General features: G+C 41.4%; 1 protein-coding gene across 1 annotated transcript; it reads right to left on the reverse strand.

Moving 5' to 3' along the window:
- Positions 1-7931: 7931 nt before the first annotated feature.
- On the reverse strand, positions 7932-15738 carry LOC104327196 (sulfotransferase 6B1). The gene is made up of 6 exons (XM_009932082.2): positions 15594-15738; positions 14624-14808; positions 13536-13662; positions 11041-11135; positions 9891-10077; positions 7932-8050 (listed from the first exon to the last, which is right to left on the reverse strand). Exons 1-6 carry the CDS (start codon positions 15736-15738, stop codon positions 7932-7934), a joined length of 858 nt encoding a protein of 285 aa, XP_009930384.1.
- Between the last annotated feature and the right edge of the window lie 567 nt (positions 15739-16305).

A 16305-nucleotide genomic window follows, 5' to 3' on the forward strand; every position in this document is an offset into this window, starting at 1 on the left:
TGAGTAAAGAATGGTTATGGGGGATTTATGATGAATTCGTATGTTGTAAATCATGCACTTCCAAGTTCATGTGCCACATGAATGGATTATACCTGATGAAGGCAGACAAATTTAATGCCCAAGTTAATCATGTGCACACGCAGTCAGTGCCTGAAGATCTTCATCTTGATCTGATCTTGGAGGCAGATCTCGAGCATTTTGTGTGTGTCGTTATACCCTCTTGAATAAACTTCTTCACTTGCCTGTGTTCCGTGTTTTCAGATCGCTGGTTTCACAGCGCTGTGTGCTTTGTGCCTATGTCTGTGAAAAGGTAGGATTCATCTCTCTGTTGAGCAGTCAAAGCCTGCTCAGTGTTTCTGTAGAAGGATAATCTTGTAAATTGAGCAGAACCTGTTGAGAATTATTTGGCAGGATGTTCTCAGAGAAAGTTCTATTTTGATTAGGCCTGGATATATCTGCTAGCTTTGGCTGTTTGGTGGCCCTTGCCAGGAAAGTTGAGGAGAGGGAAGAAAGATAGGCAGTTACATATTGTCATTACATTTGCTAACCTTGGCACAAGGTGTAGGGTCTAGCCCTGCACCTACTTTTGGCTCCATTAATTTATTTTTATCTGATCTTTGGCCTATTCAGTATATGTTTCTCTCCAGTTCTGTGCTGTTTTCCATAGGGTGATGTGACATATTCTGACCTTAGTTCATTTCAAATCAATATGAATCATGTAAAAGTCAGCCTTTTGAGGTCAGAGAGATTTTACAGTACATAATGATTTCAGGTTCTTAATACTTTTAAACCTTCAGCACACATTAGTTAACTAGCTTTTCCAGAGCTCATCTGGGTAGGTAGTTTTTTAAATTATATTTTCTATTAGTACTCTCTTAAAACACAATTTCCTGTTTCCAGAAATAACTCCAAATGAGTCTAGTTACAACCAGCTGGACCAATTATCCTAGATCTCAGCATTATAAGAGCAATAATAAGGTGTGTCCCGTGGAAGAAAATCACTGTATTACGCATGTACCTGTTGCATAAAGGAGTTCGAAAAACTTGTCACTAATGCATATATCTGAAAAATGCTTGGATGATAGGTTTGTTTCTTGTTCTCAGACAGATTAATCTATCCCCATTTCTGATCCTAGGTATGTTTATGTATGTGGCCCTGGTTTGATAGAGCTTTCCCACTACTAGAGGTACTGGTGGAAAGAGAAACATTTGGGAGCAGTCCCATTCTATAGCTGTGTCCCACACCTCTGTAGCATTACAGACCACTTCCCCTGAAAAGGTTGCCATTATTTTCTTTTTGCAGATGGAAGGATTTTTTAATTGTTTATAAAAAAATGTGTTAAAGGGAATGAGCAGTAAGCAATGTGGAGGTAATGATGCCAAATTATTCAGGTTAGTAAAGAGCAGGGCTGATGAAAGTGAACAGGTATATATAATGAGATGAGCTTAATAGAATAACAATCCTAATGTTATATATAAAAAAAAATCCATTTCTACTGAGCACTTACAATCCAGAAAAATATCTGTTGGTTTGAAGTGTGTGCTAATAGTTAAAGCAAACTGAATTTTAGGAATTATTAGGAAAAGTGTGTAGAACAAAAAGGAAAAAAAGTAATTATTCCACTGTAGTAATCAGTGATTCATGTGTATCTTCAATACTGCATGGTTTTGTTTCTTACATGTTAAAAAAGTTGTAGCACTCAAAAGGTTTGTGGAAGGATAAAAAGGATGATGAAAGGAAGGAATCAGGCTCAATGTGAGCAAGAGCCAAGTAAGAATTCTTCGCTTTGGAAGAAGGATGACTGAAGGGAGTTGTGTTATATATCTGTAAAACTAAAAGGGACGGGGAGCGAGGGAAAGACCACTGAAGAAACTGGAAGTGACCAAAAGCAGATGCCTGAGAAATATAAATTTGCCATGTAGTATTTGCCAGTTTTTCTGTGGCCTCAAAACATTTGCAGCTCATGGATTTCCGAAGATGGGTGTGACTTACAGACATTTAGTAAACCTCAGCACACTTAAAACAGCCTCTGGTTCTGAACCTTGGTTTCTTCCTCCTATTTCTTGTATGGGAAACACCCAAGTGCATTTTTATCTGTATTTCACCATATGTATCAGTAGCTCATTCTGAAATGTCGATGTGTAGCTCTGGCACAGTGAGGAGCAGGAGCAGGCATTACATTCCAATAGGAATTAATCATCTAATCTTATTGAAAATAGGGCAAAAGTGCACACAGAACTGTGTAAGAGTATGATGACGTGAGCTGAATTGACATCCATTGGCCTTAGATACTAATGGTAAATTGATTAGGAAGTTCTTGGACAAATTTGAATTGCAGGTTTTGAGAATATTCAGGAAAATATCATGTGCTTGTCCTGTTTGTTCACATACTCTTTCAGACACATTTCTGGGATAAACTCTGATGTATGTCTGAGCTAGGATGGCCACTCCTGTATTAAATGTGGGGTTAGTCTCTCAAGGGATGTAACTTTTAACTTAAGGCTATAGTTGCACAACTTTTTATTGCCTGTACAGTCCATGTAAGAGTTTGACTATTTTTATTCTCACACCTTTTTTTCCTGGTTACCTGTCATTACAGCAACGCAGTCTCAGGTTGGAGCGGGATTCTTCTGATCCGTGATGCCCAACTGAAGTGTTGCAATTGATTACTTGAAGCCTGGTCTAAAAATCTTGAGAATGGGATGAAGTAATCCAATGTAGACAAATATAAAACACCCGTGTTCATCTGGCTTAATGGACTTAAAGATTTCTTCAGAATGTTTATCGTGATCTGCCTTTGGATTCATTCAATTCTATGAATGCTGCCATGTGTTCCCTTAAAGGAGCTGGAGCTACACTTGCACCAGACTGGAGTATGAACAAGTTTTATGGGCAGTAGTTCTGATGACTTGCAACAAGCCCTAGTCCTGACTCGTCACATCAGTATATCAACATCCTTGTGTCTTTGTGCACTCTCCCTGTAAGAAAAGCTGGGCTGTCTGCAAGCCATGCTGCTTTTGACTTCTTGCTCTCGCATGCTTCGTCCCCTTCCAGGTTTTTACCATCATATCACTGAGCACCTTGCAGCTTGTAAGAGTGAGGCTTCCCAATGTTTAAAGAAAGCGCACATTTGATGTGTAATGAAAGCCAAGAGATTTCAGAGGTTTTCAGGGTAAAGTTGCAGGCAGTGCACAGCAGTGAAGAGAGCAATGAGCTAACTGGAGCTGTGCCTTGCGGTGCATCTGTACTGATGCCCCCGCTGAGAAGCGGGGGAACTCAAGTCTGGGCTGCTTCAGTTAAGCTGCTGTCACCGGTGTCTGAGCTTGGATAGCAGAAAGATGCACGAGCTAGCTTTGTATTGCTTTTCATCCACCTGCCAATGAAGTCCTGCTGTACCTTTTTTATTGTAGTGTAGGTAAATCCTTAATTTAGCCAGCAGGCAATGCTGTAAACTGCGTAATTCCTCATCCCTCTTAAGTAGCTAGGCAACTAAGTGCCGTTTGAGCAGCATAGCCATACATACCTGGCTGTTGGATTAAGGCTAAGTAGTTTACCAAGATCACAAATGTCGGAGAACAAACCACAGTTAACCTTTGTTTCAGCGACAGGCCTTGCAGGCAGAAAAAGCAAATCTGCTTTTATTACTCCCAAGTGTCGATATTTGCTTATAAGTGAATGCCATCGTCTGTCCCATTGTCCTGTCTACTGTGGCTGCTAGTAGATTCTCAGTGGTGCGGGTTGATCATTCCCAGGTACCTCCTTGCAGACACTGGCAGTCAGAAATGAAGGATTTCGTAAGCAGGCTATGCATCAGGACTGTCCCTCGATACCTGGAGACAGACCTGCTCCCCCCAAACCTGTGTCTGATTCCCTTCAGGGTATCCTGCTGCTTTTGAGCCCCGCAGCACCCTGCGAAAATGAACGCAGAATTCTTGTGTGGAGCTTTGCAGTTAGAATGCTGCAGTCAGTAGATGTCAGTGAAGAACAAATATTTCTGTTCCTTTCGGAGGCAGCGCTGTTTCCCTGTTAACTGGCAGGAAGCCTGGGTGGCTGCAGAGCCTGCACCAGGGTGGACATGTCCCTGGTGCTGTGGGGTTGCGGTCATCCCAGAACAGCTGTTTCTCCACTTGGCATCAGCCTGCGGGACCAGTTTGGAAGGAGGCCGAAAGGAGGCACGGCGATGTAATGGGTGGCCTCATGCTTTTCTGTCGCTGGGTTTTTCACTCAAGCAGCTGTTGGGTGCTCCTGCTTGCTCCCTGTTGGGGCCACGAGGTGCCACCACTCCACTCTGCTTGGCCAAGGAGAAGACTTTTCCACAGGAGGCCAGGAAGGGCAATGCCTCACCAGGCACACCCACTGTCTTTCACTGTCCGCTATGGTGTACAGCCAGGTAAACAGACTTAGGAACAGGGGAGGACTGTCTCCTATCAAAGTTTGTAGAGAAGTTGTCTCATGGTTGCTGGTCCCTGAAAAGAAGGTGGGTTGTGGTGATCTGCGAGGCTGGAACTGGTAAAAGGGTGATACGGCCACTCAGTCCTTTTTTCCCTTTCTGGGCATGGTCTTTCAGCAATCGCTTTCACCCCCACGCTCAGCCCTTTCTGTCAGGCTTGGTTTCTCCTGTCCCGTCCCCAGTGGGTCTTTGCAGCAGGAGTGCCCTTGGCTCTTTGTGGTCTGTAACTGTCTTTCCTCTCTCATCAGCTGGTCATGATGTGAGTCCCGAGGAAATTCGTTCTGGTCCTCCATGTTTAGTTTTCCAGCTGACAGGTGGTTACAAGTTAACCCTTGTCTTGGTCCCCCAATCATCTCTGCTCTACTTAGACCCAGTGCAGAAACCCATCAAAAGATCTCGTGCCCTGAGTCTTCTCTATTTTCCTGTGACTTCTGGCTTCAGAGATTATCAGAACTGTCTCAGATTCCTTCCTCCGCCTGCTCTTCCCCCCTCACTTCTCCAGACTCAATGGCATCTTCTACTAGGTGTTCCTGAAGCTGCTTGGTGAGATTTTTTCACCAGTCATTGTTTTTCTCCAAGAAAATGCTTTAGGCATCAAACTCATTGTATCAGAACTGATGTGACTTGAAGTTTAGTAAACATCCTTGCTAGGATGTTTACCTGAGTACCTTTTCTTCTCCGAGAGCTACTTTAGAAGATGGTTGTGTGATATTTTAAGGGAAAAGATCCTAGAAGCCTCACATCTCAGTTCTGATGGCATAAATGTTTAATGCTGTCCTCTCTAATTAAATCAACCTTGAGAAAAGCCCTTACTCAGGAAGGTGGAATATGTTACCCGAATAGGAAAGCAACGTTGTAACCATTCACATGTAATAGAGATTGTACACGTCTGTGTTCCTTCCAAACCCAGTATTTCTGTGGTCTAGGTACATTTTGGACCAGTGTTTATGTATTTTGTAGGGCTGAAATTTATCTTCAAAAGTTTTAACTGCCATAGAAAGAAGAAAGTAAAATGGAGAGGGGAAGAGACATTTTTACAGCATCTTACTATGGAAGTTTTGAAAATTTTTGAACGTCTCCATGACCTGCCAAAACGACTTGTGGAGCCCAGATTGACAATTCTTTGAAAAATTACGTTTGAATCCCTCTGCTACAGTCACAGGAAAGGGAGGGGGAGTAGCAGAACAGTGGGGAGAGCAAAGGTAAAGAGGATGAAAGAAATGGTGGGCGTAGCGACCGCTAGGAGACCCTGGTTGCCAGTGGCTACCATCACATACCCCCCGTCCTTCAGGAACAGTGCCCAGCCTAGCTTTCTGGACCTCTGATGCAGGCAAGTTTTGCTACGCTGTCCGCAGCGGCGCTGGGCTGTGCCAGTGCCTGGGACCCTGTCGTTTTCCTGGCAGAAGCTGCTTTCCTTCTCAGGCTGTTACTGCTGAGCAGTTGCTGCGCTGTACCTTGGGTGTGACTGCGTTGTGTAAAGCTTAACTAAAGCTAGATTTCAAGCACTTGGAGATAAAAAGTGCTGTGTAAGTACAAGGTGTTACTGAGAGGAGCTTTATTTTAAAAGTCCATTTAACTTTGCAATGCAGTGGTGGAGGTCAGACAGCTGGCAAAACACTGACTGCCTTATATTCTAATGCTACCCCTTCAGCCAGTTCGGGACTGTACACTGTAACCCCCGCGTTGGTCCACATGATATGTCCTTACCCTGTCCCTTCACACACAGTTTCATATTGTGAACATACATATGCTTACAGCAGTGTTTTTAATGCAGTTAATAAACTCGCTTATAAACTTCTTTTACCCACGGACCCTTTGGCTTTTTTCCATACTCAACGGGCTGGAAAAAATAAGTCTTAGAGTAAAATGTTTAAGCATCTTCATTAGCCGACCTCTTGCCATTTATTAATAGTGGAAGAATGACACCTGAAAGGAGGGCAGCGCTGGTTCATGGCATTTTAGAGGGAGAGAGAATGATTTTAGTGTCAGAAGAGCAAAGCAGCACAAACAAGCTTCTGGTTTCCAAATGGGTCATCTGCATAAAACAGAGCGCAGGGCAGCATCTCCCTTAAATTGTGTTGAACTGGCAAATGGGGAGGGACGGCAGTCAGACAGGCTTTTCTCTCTCTGAGCTCTTCAGCAGACAACTTCGGTATCACTTGTGCAGACGCAAGATCGGTAGGCGTTGTTGTCAGCTTGCACAAGCAAGGTATGAAATCATAGGGCTGTGGGGCAAAGGTGAAGCACTGGTCTAGAGAGAGCGTTAGCCTTCGCTGTAAGCAAGCCCACACCTCAGCTTTTCAGAAAGAACGCACCCAGAGGATGAGCCTGCCTGGCAGATGGGTGCCCGCAGAGCACGCAGGAGTCGGAGCAGAGTAGTCGTGTTTGTCGGCCTGAGTGTCTTTTCGATCAGCTTTTGCTGTTTTTTCTGCCTGCTGATGCCTTGGAATTGTGTGGTTGGGAACAACTACTCTGGGGAGAAACTGGTTTGTCCTTAAAGCCAGCCTACAAAGCAAGTTGGAGGTGAGGACAGAAAATGCATCATGGAATAAATGGGAACATCTTCACTGCGTCCCTAGAACAGTCCCTCAGATGGGAATACAGGCAGCTGATTCTTGAAAAATCTGTCTTATCAGGGCAGGGTGAATAAGTAAGCTGTGTTCAGATTAAACTGTCTCTGAGTAGTGGTTTGTTTACCCCAGTGGAACTCTTGAGTTCTGTTGCACAAGGACTATGAAGTGGAACACTAGAAACAAGCATTTTGCAGGAAGAAAGTCAAATAGGAAAAAACAACATTTATAGTTCCCTAATATACGGTGCAGAAATTTGCATGGATTTATATCAGTTGCATTTAAAACACAAACACTATACAGTGCCTAACCCAGAAATGTTACATCAAAAACTACATAATGTAAAAAAGAAAAAAGAAAAAATGTTTTGTAAACAAATTTCATTTCAGATCTTCAAACGTACAGCTGCAGTTTTCAACTTCAGTATCAATGGCAACGTCCAGTAAGATAGGCACTTTCCAAATCGTGATGAATCAGGGAGGGACCGAGTCTGGGGTCAAATCTTTGGTCATTTTCTTATTATGTGTTTTTAGACGTTTTGTATATTCAGATTCTTCTGGGTTTGTTTTTTGTTTTTTTCTTAACATCTTAGGTAAAATTTCTAAATCAGATCTAAGAAGTCAATTTGTATCCCCTGAGAGATAAATAAATAAATTATATAAATGATAAAGTAGATTTCGCTCTAGAAAAATGAGTCTGACACCTGACCCTGTAAAACCATATACATTTGCCCACCGAAAACTGAGTTAAGCTCTGGCATTGTGTCAGAATTTTCCTATCCTCGAAATCTCATGTTTACACAATCCTTTCTACTGGAAGGGTTATAAACAGAATGAGGGCCCCCATTCAGAATTTCCCACCAGTTGCTCCATCTGTTTGTTGGTAACTGGGTATTGTTCTTCACATGGAGTCAAAATTCATAGGTGAGATTTTTCGCCATTTTGCTGAGTTTCATTTTCTCATTAAAAATCTCCTCAAACCTTAGATTCTGCTTTGGGGTGAAATGATTCTTCCAGTCACCAACAGTGCCTAGGAGAGCAGGAGCAGAAAAAGAACAGAGAGGCTAGCAATACACGCTGCAGAAAACACTTTAAAGGCAACCTAGTTTTGTTCACGTTGCAGTTGGCACAAATTATTAATATGTTATTTATCATAGTCTCTGCAGTAGGTCATGATCGTGAGTAATTGTTTTACTGGTCTGGTGAGACTCTGGTGGAAGCAGCTGGATCATCATCCATAAAGGCTGTTAAACTCTCAGCCTCAGACGTGGTTAGCGCCAACAACACTAACGGGTAGATGAAGAGCAGCAGATTTCCTAGGTGGAATTAGAGCTCTTGGTCATCTCAGCAGAGAGGCATCTTGCTGCACGTAGGTATACGCAAGTTAAAGGGCTCTGCCTGGGTTCTTATCACAGTCAGTAGAGGGAAATGGTTACTTCCCGGCTGAAATTAATCTCATCCTAATCAACATCTAGAACTTGTCAAATGAATGTTGCCCCAAAAGCAGCCATATGTCTCTACTGACTAAAGAAGACTCCTAAAAATGAAGCCCAGAGTGACCTGATAGATGAATACCACCCTCACACCCGCTCCTGATCTCTGGAGTTTTCTACAGATGAGGTGTCCCACTACTTAAGTGGGCAGTTAACTACTTCTGGGTGACCATGCACACTTGTGTTCAGTAAAGCGTTTCAACTGTTATCCAGTTCGAGCAAACAGGAAAATGTTTTTTAAAATGACATATTTTAATGCGAGAATGCTTACAGTTCACCCTCATGTGCATCCTCTAAAGATCCTGCATCCCCAAACTGCTGCCTAAAATAGCATTCTGGACAGCAGGGGCAAGAAAAGAGAGCTGGAAGAATAATGGATACGTATAAATCTTTCTGGCTGAAACTAGTCAAAACCCCGGGATTTGCACAGGAACTACTGGGAAGTGAAACTTGTTGGGATTTTTCAAGTTTTTCAAGATATCTTTGTCAAAGTTCACTGACTTAGAAAAGCGTATCTGATTTTTTTGTTTGTTTTTTACTGACAGATTTTATTTTGGCATTTGCTTCAGCTTGTTGGTAAAAGCATTCTGAGTTAGCAAAATGTACTGTTTTCCTATTTATTAATTGAAACAACTCTTAGTTTTAAACTGTCTATTATTGTTCAAAAATTAACTAAGTAAAAAAAGTCAAAATCCGTCTAAACATTGTCCAAATCTGAGGAAGCTTCTGAAACGTCAGGAGCAAGAAAAAGCTTCTGCAGGTATTTTAAAGTCACATCTGAGCTAAACACTGTTGAAGATTCGACCGCGGATTCCAGCTTGGCCAACGTCTGAAGGCTACCTACGAGGCCATCAGGTGACCGAGTCATCCATGCTTTCATTGTTGTCATTGTAAGCATATTCCTTTTTCAGGAAGATTTCAAGAAGATAAGAGGCAGTACGGAGGATAAAGGGTATGATCAGTCTCCCTCGAAAGGAATGTGTCTCACTCTTTCTCATTCTAGTAAACTAAGTGACCTTGGCTGGTGGTATCAGAGGGGACATGTTGTAAAAGACCAAGGTGGTCAACTTTTAGATAAAAAAACCCCAACAGATAAAAGAGTAATGCTTTGTGAACCTTTCCTTTTAACTCAAAAGCTCCCACCGAGCAATACTAGTCAGACTGTTGTTCCAACTCCGTGCTTCTCTACTATAAGTGTGCATTTGCAACCAGACAACGTAGAAAGTGATTTTTAAGATGGCTTCAAACCGAAGGCTCCTGTCACTGCTTCCCAGGGATGACCTGAAGCCTCACTACAGCCCGGGAAAGACCGGGACTGCGGCCTCTGGCTGGATTCCTGCTCCTTCCGCAGTGCTGAGCCTGGCCCAGGGCACTCACCTTTTCGGAAAATCAGCTTTCTGTTGGATGTCAGTGCACAAACTGTGTGACTGGGATCGCTGTTTTCCTTTTCTGTGTCATGTTTCATTTCTGAGAACGAGGACTTCTTGCAGATGTCTTGGATATCATTTTCACTGATGTTTAAACCCAGGAACAGAATAATTTCCTTTACAATCTTAGGGAGATCCTGAGGTACAAGAAAAATAAAGCTTTTATATTTCTGAGCTGATTTATTTGCTTTCATGCAAAGCTAAACATGTCATTAGACTGTGTAGATGACAGGTACAGTAGATTTGATTCCCCTCTTACCCATGAGAAATGAGTAAATGCGAAGTATTTGATATCAAATACAGTTACATTGCCAATTTTACTCCTAGTTCAGGCACTGTGTTCTCCTGTCCCTCAGAATTATTTCACTGGGAATAGAGAAATACTCGAAACTCAGCATCTGTGTAAGTAGCTTATTTCATTTGAAGTCCGATATCTAGAGATCCAACAAGTGACTCAGGATCCCAAATGGCTTGTTTATATTCCTTGTAGTGGATTTTTTTTTTTTTTTCAAAAAAAAGGAACAGAACTATTATAAAGGAAACACTAGAAAGTATTTTTCATTCATCCCAAAATTCATTCTCTGAACGTGAAGTGATGTTGGTACTTGAGTAGTAATTTCCTTTTGTAAAAACTTTCTTCCTGACCCTCCCAGCCTCTAATTTTCTTTTTTACTGGGAGCACAAGTCCCACTGACCACAAGTCGTTATGTTGTCTTCTGTCACGTTTTGAAAATTTCACCTGAAATGTCAGGCAGAGCAGGTTAATGTGTGGCCCTCAACAGATGTCCTTGGTTGGTCTCTCCATAGGACCAAGAATAAGAAACTTAGAAGTCTTCCTGCAGCCTGGGGAAACTCCTGTAATATGTGTCTCACCCTTGCATCTGTGAAATGCAGCTCTCACAGGGTTGGATAGTCATATAACCTGTGCAGTCAGAATTAGCTCACTGATACAAAGTTCTGTGCAAATATGTAATACGCCCAAAGTCGTACATTCACATTTTCCTTCTTTCTCCTGTTTCATTGTAACTTGCTCTTTGATATTTTAATGATGTTAATTTACAAGTAATGCATTCTGAAAGAAGAGCAGAGAGCATATTTACCTTCTTCATGTCTTCATAGAACAAAAAGAGGATGTTTCTGTCATTTTCATGTTCTTCCCAACTTAGGAAATGATCAAACCAGGATCCACAGACAACTGATAAGAAAGCCCATGTAAAAGAGGTTTATATAAACTTTATTCATAAATAACGCTGACTGTATCTCACATGTTTAGGGGAATGATCCCTTCTTGGTGTGTACCCTGTGTTCCTTGAAAAAGGATTAAATTCTCTTTGTGAATGGCTCAAACTTACAGTTGAAAGAGGTTACCATTCTTGTTGGAATGAGATTTTGTATCAGAGATGCAGATGCGTTTCTGAGAAATGATTCTATAGTGGGAATAGGCTCCAAATCTAAGGAAAGGCCAGTAATGAAGGAAAATGTACTGGGCTAACAAGATGTGAGCATCTCAGCAAATGTCTGCATGTCTGTGGTCACAGCTAGAAATGTGATCTCTTCACTAGGAAGTGAAATAAGGAGTCTGCTAAATGGAGCACACAATTAGCTCTGTTTTGTCCCAGCAAAAGGGAATTTGTACTATTATTCAAACTCAAAGAAGAGTTATGTAAAGACATTATTAAGTAAATACATCATTCAGCCAACAACACAGATAATTTATGGTTTTATAGATGACTTATAGTACTTGTGTTTTTCTGAATGGTCCTTTTGCTGAACCATGGGAGGGAGCTAAATTTCATCCTTCTTTTATAAAACAAAATTCTGACCCTTCTGGTTGAAAGACAAGATGGACTGCATTACCAGATGAGTTGAAAGACTCCTGTAGGGTGATGAGAAGGGGTTTGGACAGAGCAATCACAGCCAGCACGCTCCAGAACTGCGATTTTTCTTTAAAACTGTCCCCAGAGAAGTATAATATTGTAATGGGTGTCATTTTGGTTGCAAACTTTGAGTTGTAATGAAGTATTTTCCCGAATGCTTCAGTCTGTAGCTGCCTCCTGCACATAAAGCACTGTCTAACTGCAAGGCATGTGTGCTCCATGGTGTGCAATTAAACCCTGCTGTCCTGGTCAAACACAGTGGAGTTGTGGTCAACCACAGCATAGAGTCACTGTGTTAGCTTCAGGGGTACAGCATACAGCCTCGGAGACTCCAGGCACAGCATCCCAGTTGTCTCTGTGTGTTCTCACCCTTGTTCTGAACTGAGATTATCTGTGCAAGAATACTACAGGATCTGAATCAAGCAGCGGAACCTTCATATATTTCTATTAGGAGCAAAAATGACAGCCTCTCCCTCTTCTTCCATAAACTTCTGTTGTAACCAAAATAGTCACCCTTTTATGCCATGTGTAAGCACACAGATAATAGAAGATGGCTACTAATTTACAGATAAATGGGAGATGCCTTTAAAATTTAATATAGTCCTCTTTTCTTTTTTTCACTCTTGTACCTTCAGAGTTGATACTAAACAAGGCAAGATGTTGCAAACCACTGCAGCACGTGCCTTAGGGCTGCTCTGAGCTAGGAACACAAGATCTGAGCAAAAGCCCACAGAAGGCAGTAGACAAACTGACTCCTGGAGCTCTGATGTAAGACCATGATCACTGCAACAGCACTTTTCTTCCAAAGTTTTGAAGCTGATCTATCATTGTGCTGTTATCATCATTATGGTTTTGTAGCAGGAACACATGTCCTCAAAGCAGTAATAAAACACTAAAAATGGGAGTGGGTAACTGGAACAGGATTGTGTTGTCTGTTTCCATGCCACCATGGCCACTCATAATAACCTCACTCCTTGATCTTTGGACCCTGCTACGAAGTCAACACATCAGGCAGAGTGCCAGAGGGCCTTATGAAAGCACCTGGACTCCCTTTGAAGGGCCACCCACGGCTGTCTTCACGATTGGAGAAGGCACTACCCCTGCAAGCATCGCTCCCAGTGCAGCCTGGGGACAGTCTCCCCATGTGCCCCGTTGTCCTCCCTTTGGCACGGATAAGCCACGTGGAGCTGGCTGAGCACCTTCCAACAGAACCCCTGCCCCACTGGCCTGCTCGCCGAGGACAACCCTTACATCTGCTGGGGAGGAGCTGTGTTCACATACTCTATCACAGTTTCAACATGAAGTCTGTTACTGTGGTTTGCAGGACAAAGTTGGAAATGTTTTAACACCGGCAAATCCACATCAGAATCAACAAATTGTCAGGGGCTTCAGGGTGTTTGTGGGAAGAAATGAATTTGACAACTTGTTGGTGAGAATATGTTTTTAAGAGATATGTCAAAGAGCAGCAATCTGCAAAGAGCAGTTGTGCTGAAGTACTGCAGCCACTTATAAAAATGTCTCCTTGCAGGGCTGAAGATAGCATCCTATTATTTGCTCTTGTTTAGTTTGGCATTAGAATTTGTCGCGAAAGAAACCCCAGCTAAAGCCATGTGCATAAGGAGTTCAAAAAGGAGTTTTCACACGTTTCACATTTCTTAATCCCTTCTCTGCATAAGAAGTTATAAATTGCAAGGAGAAAACATAACATTTATCCATACCGTCTCCTTTTAAGAACAAATCAAAGAAAGCGGTCCAGGTGTCTATAGTGGGAAGGTTTGGGTTATCTCTGTAGTAATGATACATGGACACTGCAGTATCTTTTGGATTTCTGCTGATGTAGATCATCTGTAAGTGAAGATGATATGGTTATTAATGACAATATACTTCCTTTATTTTAGAGCAGCTTTGTGTAAAAGTAGCATTTTCAAAGGTAGTTTGCAGGGTCAAAACCCTTTCCTTTAGGATTCCTCCGTTGGTGACTATGCCATTAAAATAGAAATGTATTTGTCCCTGCTTAGGCAGGGAGTGGTTAGTAAACTAGGCCATGTGGACAGCGGCATGTCTCCTACAGCTGGGTAATGTTAATGTTTATGAAAGAAGTTGTGTTCATTTTAACTCAGGAGTCAGTATACTATCTCATATATCTAACATGTGAAACCACTTCATTAAAATTCACAGGACAGCTGCGAAAAATAAATTGCGGGCTTTCTTTCAAAATCACCCTGCCTGAAAAGTCTGGATCTGAGTAATCCTGAAATCTTTAACTTCTAACCTAAAATCTGAAGCCCAGAACTGATTTTTTAAGGACCTCCTACATTAGCATGGGAGGAAACCAAAACTGTGATCTGAATCCACCTCCCACATTTTAATTCTCCTTTATTTGCTCAGTATCTCTTTGGGTCTTCACAAAGCTCCAACAGGATGGGCAGGGTTCCTTCACTCCCAGAACAGCCTGCGAGTACCCAAGATAGCTATTTACTAAGCCAGTGCTCCAGTCACTAGGAAATGGGGCCCCATCCCTAATAATTGAAAGATGTTGATTGAAAGATGTTGGTGTTCTATTTTCTGTGGTGCCTGGTATACAAATCACCCTGTGGGAGCAGTGGGGTGGGGGCAGAACCCAGTCCCTGGCCCAAGCCTCTGCTTATGCTGCCTTGGACCGCTGGTCAGCTGTGTCTCCAAAATTCACATCAAACCACTTCTGGAAACTGTAAATCATTTAAAAATTATTCAGGATCAACAAGACAAAATAGATTCCTAGTAGTCACTTAACATATCTTACTGCTTTTATATCTTTTTGCCTTACCTTGCATTTTTTATTCTTAAAATTTGGAGGTAACATGTTGTAGTCTAAGTGTGTTGGAATGATTCTCTTTGATGAGAGTTTATTCAGCTCCTCCAGTCTGGAAACATCTCCAAATTCAATGGGAGATGTTAGTGTAACTTGAGTATTGTAAAGCTTTGTTATAACTCCGGCAAGCCAATGAGTGCCTGCAGAAAAGTAATTTTAAGAAAAAAAAAAAACGAGAAAAAAAGGAAGACTTGTTACTGAGAAAATATGTAGAACATGCATTTTGCATGTGGAAACAGCTTGCTGGTACACCAGTGATACTTTTAATTCCCCAGATTCAAGAAACTTTACATAACTGGATAATCCTATTGGCTCCAAATGTATAAATACTGGAAAAATTAGGGTTGTAGCTGAAGTACAGAGTAACTTTGTGAGAAGTGTTAATATTGGTACCAAAACAGTCTTATTAGACAAACTGATTGTCAGCTGAGATATGGTTAATAATTTTTATAGTTTATTTTCCTTGTAGTACCTTGAGTCTGTATATTTGGAAAGTACTGGCAGCTTCCTCTTTGGTGTGTGCGTCTGTGTGCAAGTGAGGCGAGCGGAGAGGGAAAAAGAAACGAATAAATCTACAGCCAAGAGCCAGACAAATAACTTAATGCAACTCTTGACTTGCTCATAATTGAGTGTAGAAAGTCCTCAGGAAAATCCTATAAGTACAGAGTTTGCTTACAACAAAGAAATATTTATTTGCTTTCCAGTGTGAAAACACCTGAGATTATTTTCAATTAAAGATTCAAAGTCGAGATAAATGACCCATATTTTTTTGTAATTTGAACGCTTAGTGGCAGAATAATATATGCACACACTCAAACATCCTTCCCTGTTTCTTGTACACAGACATTTCCCAACTAGTTTAAGCAGAGAACATGGAACAAACAGTTGAGATTTCTTGCAATTAACTTCTAAAAGTAGAACTTACCAGATTTGGGATAGGAAACCAAAACGACATCATCTTCTCTAGCATCAAAAGTATCCAAGCATTTTAAGAGTTCTGGAGAAGACCTGGTGGTAAAGGGAATCCCCTTAAACGTGTGAATGAGCTCTGACTGACTGGGGTTGGACATGGTTGCTTAAGTCTGGGATGCCTGCAAATCAGATAACGCTGAAATGACAGGAGGATTTAAGAGTCACTTCAAAGTCAGATGATTTGAAGCGACAAATTGAGACCAAGCAATATAAATCTCACGCTTATATACTTTGCTACACGCCATGGAGTCCTATCAGTAAATGATTTTTCCGGGTGGTTGATAAAGGCAACTGAAATATTAGAGGCAACTTGATAAATGACTGAAATGCAAAGTCAGGAAAAATGCATGGCATTTGTCTTTTATTAGCTCTCCAGATAAAGTAAATAGGTGATAGTCATAATGTATTAATTGTGGAAAATTACAAAATGAACATTATATGTTGCCTTAACTTATGTTTAATGTGATTTTTCTAGAAGTTTTGCTGGAAGCTGTTTTAGCTTCCAAAAAAAAGCTACTTTTTAAAATACTTTTTGTGAGTACAAAACCAATATTTTATTTCATATAAAGGAAATATTTTTGGTTTCATTTTACAAAATACACAATGACCTGCATTGTCAAAAATGCAAATTGATTCCAAATGCTTGAACTTTGTGATGTTAAAGA

The sequence above is a fragment of the Opisthocomus hoazin genome, chromosome 1 (assembly GCF_030867145.1).
Source record: "Opisthocomus hoazin isolate bOpiHoa1 chromosome 1, bOpiHoa1.hap1, whole genome shotgun sequence".
Taxonomy (NCBI): Eukaryota; Metazoa; Chordata; class Aves; order Opisthocomiformes; family Opisthocomidae; genus Opisthocomus; species Opisthocomus hoazin.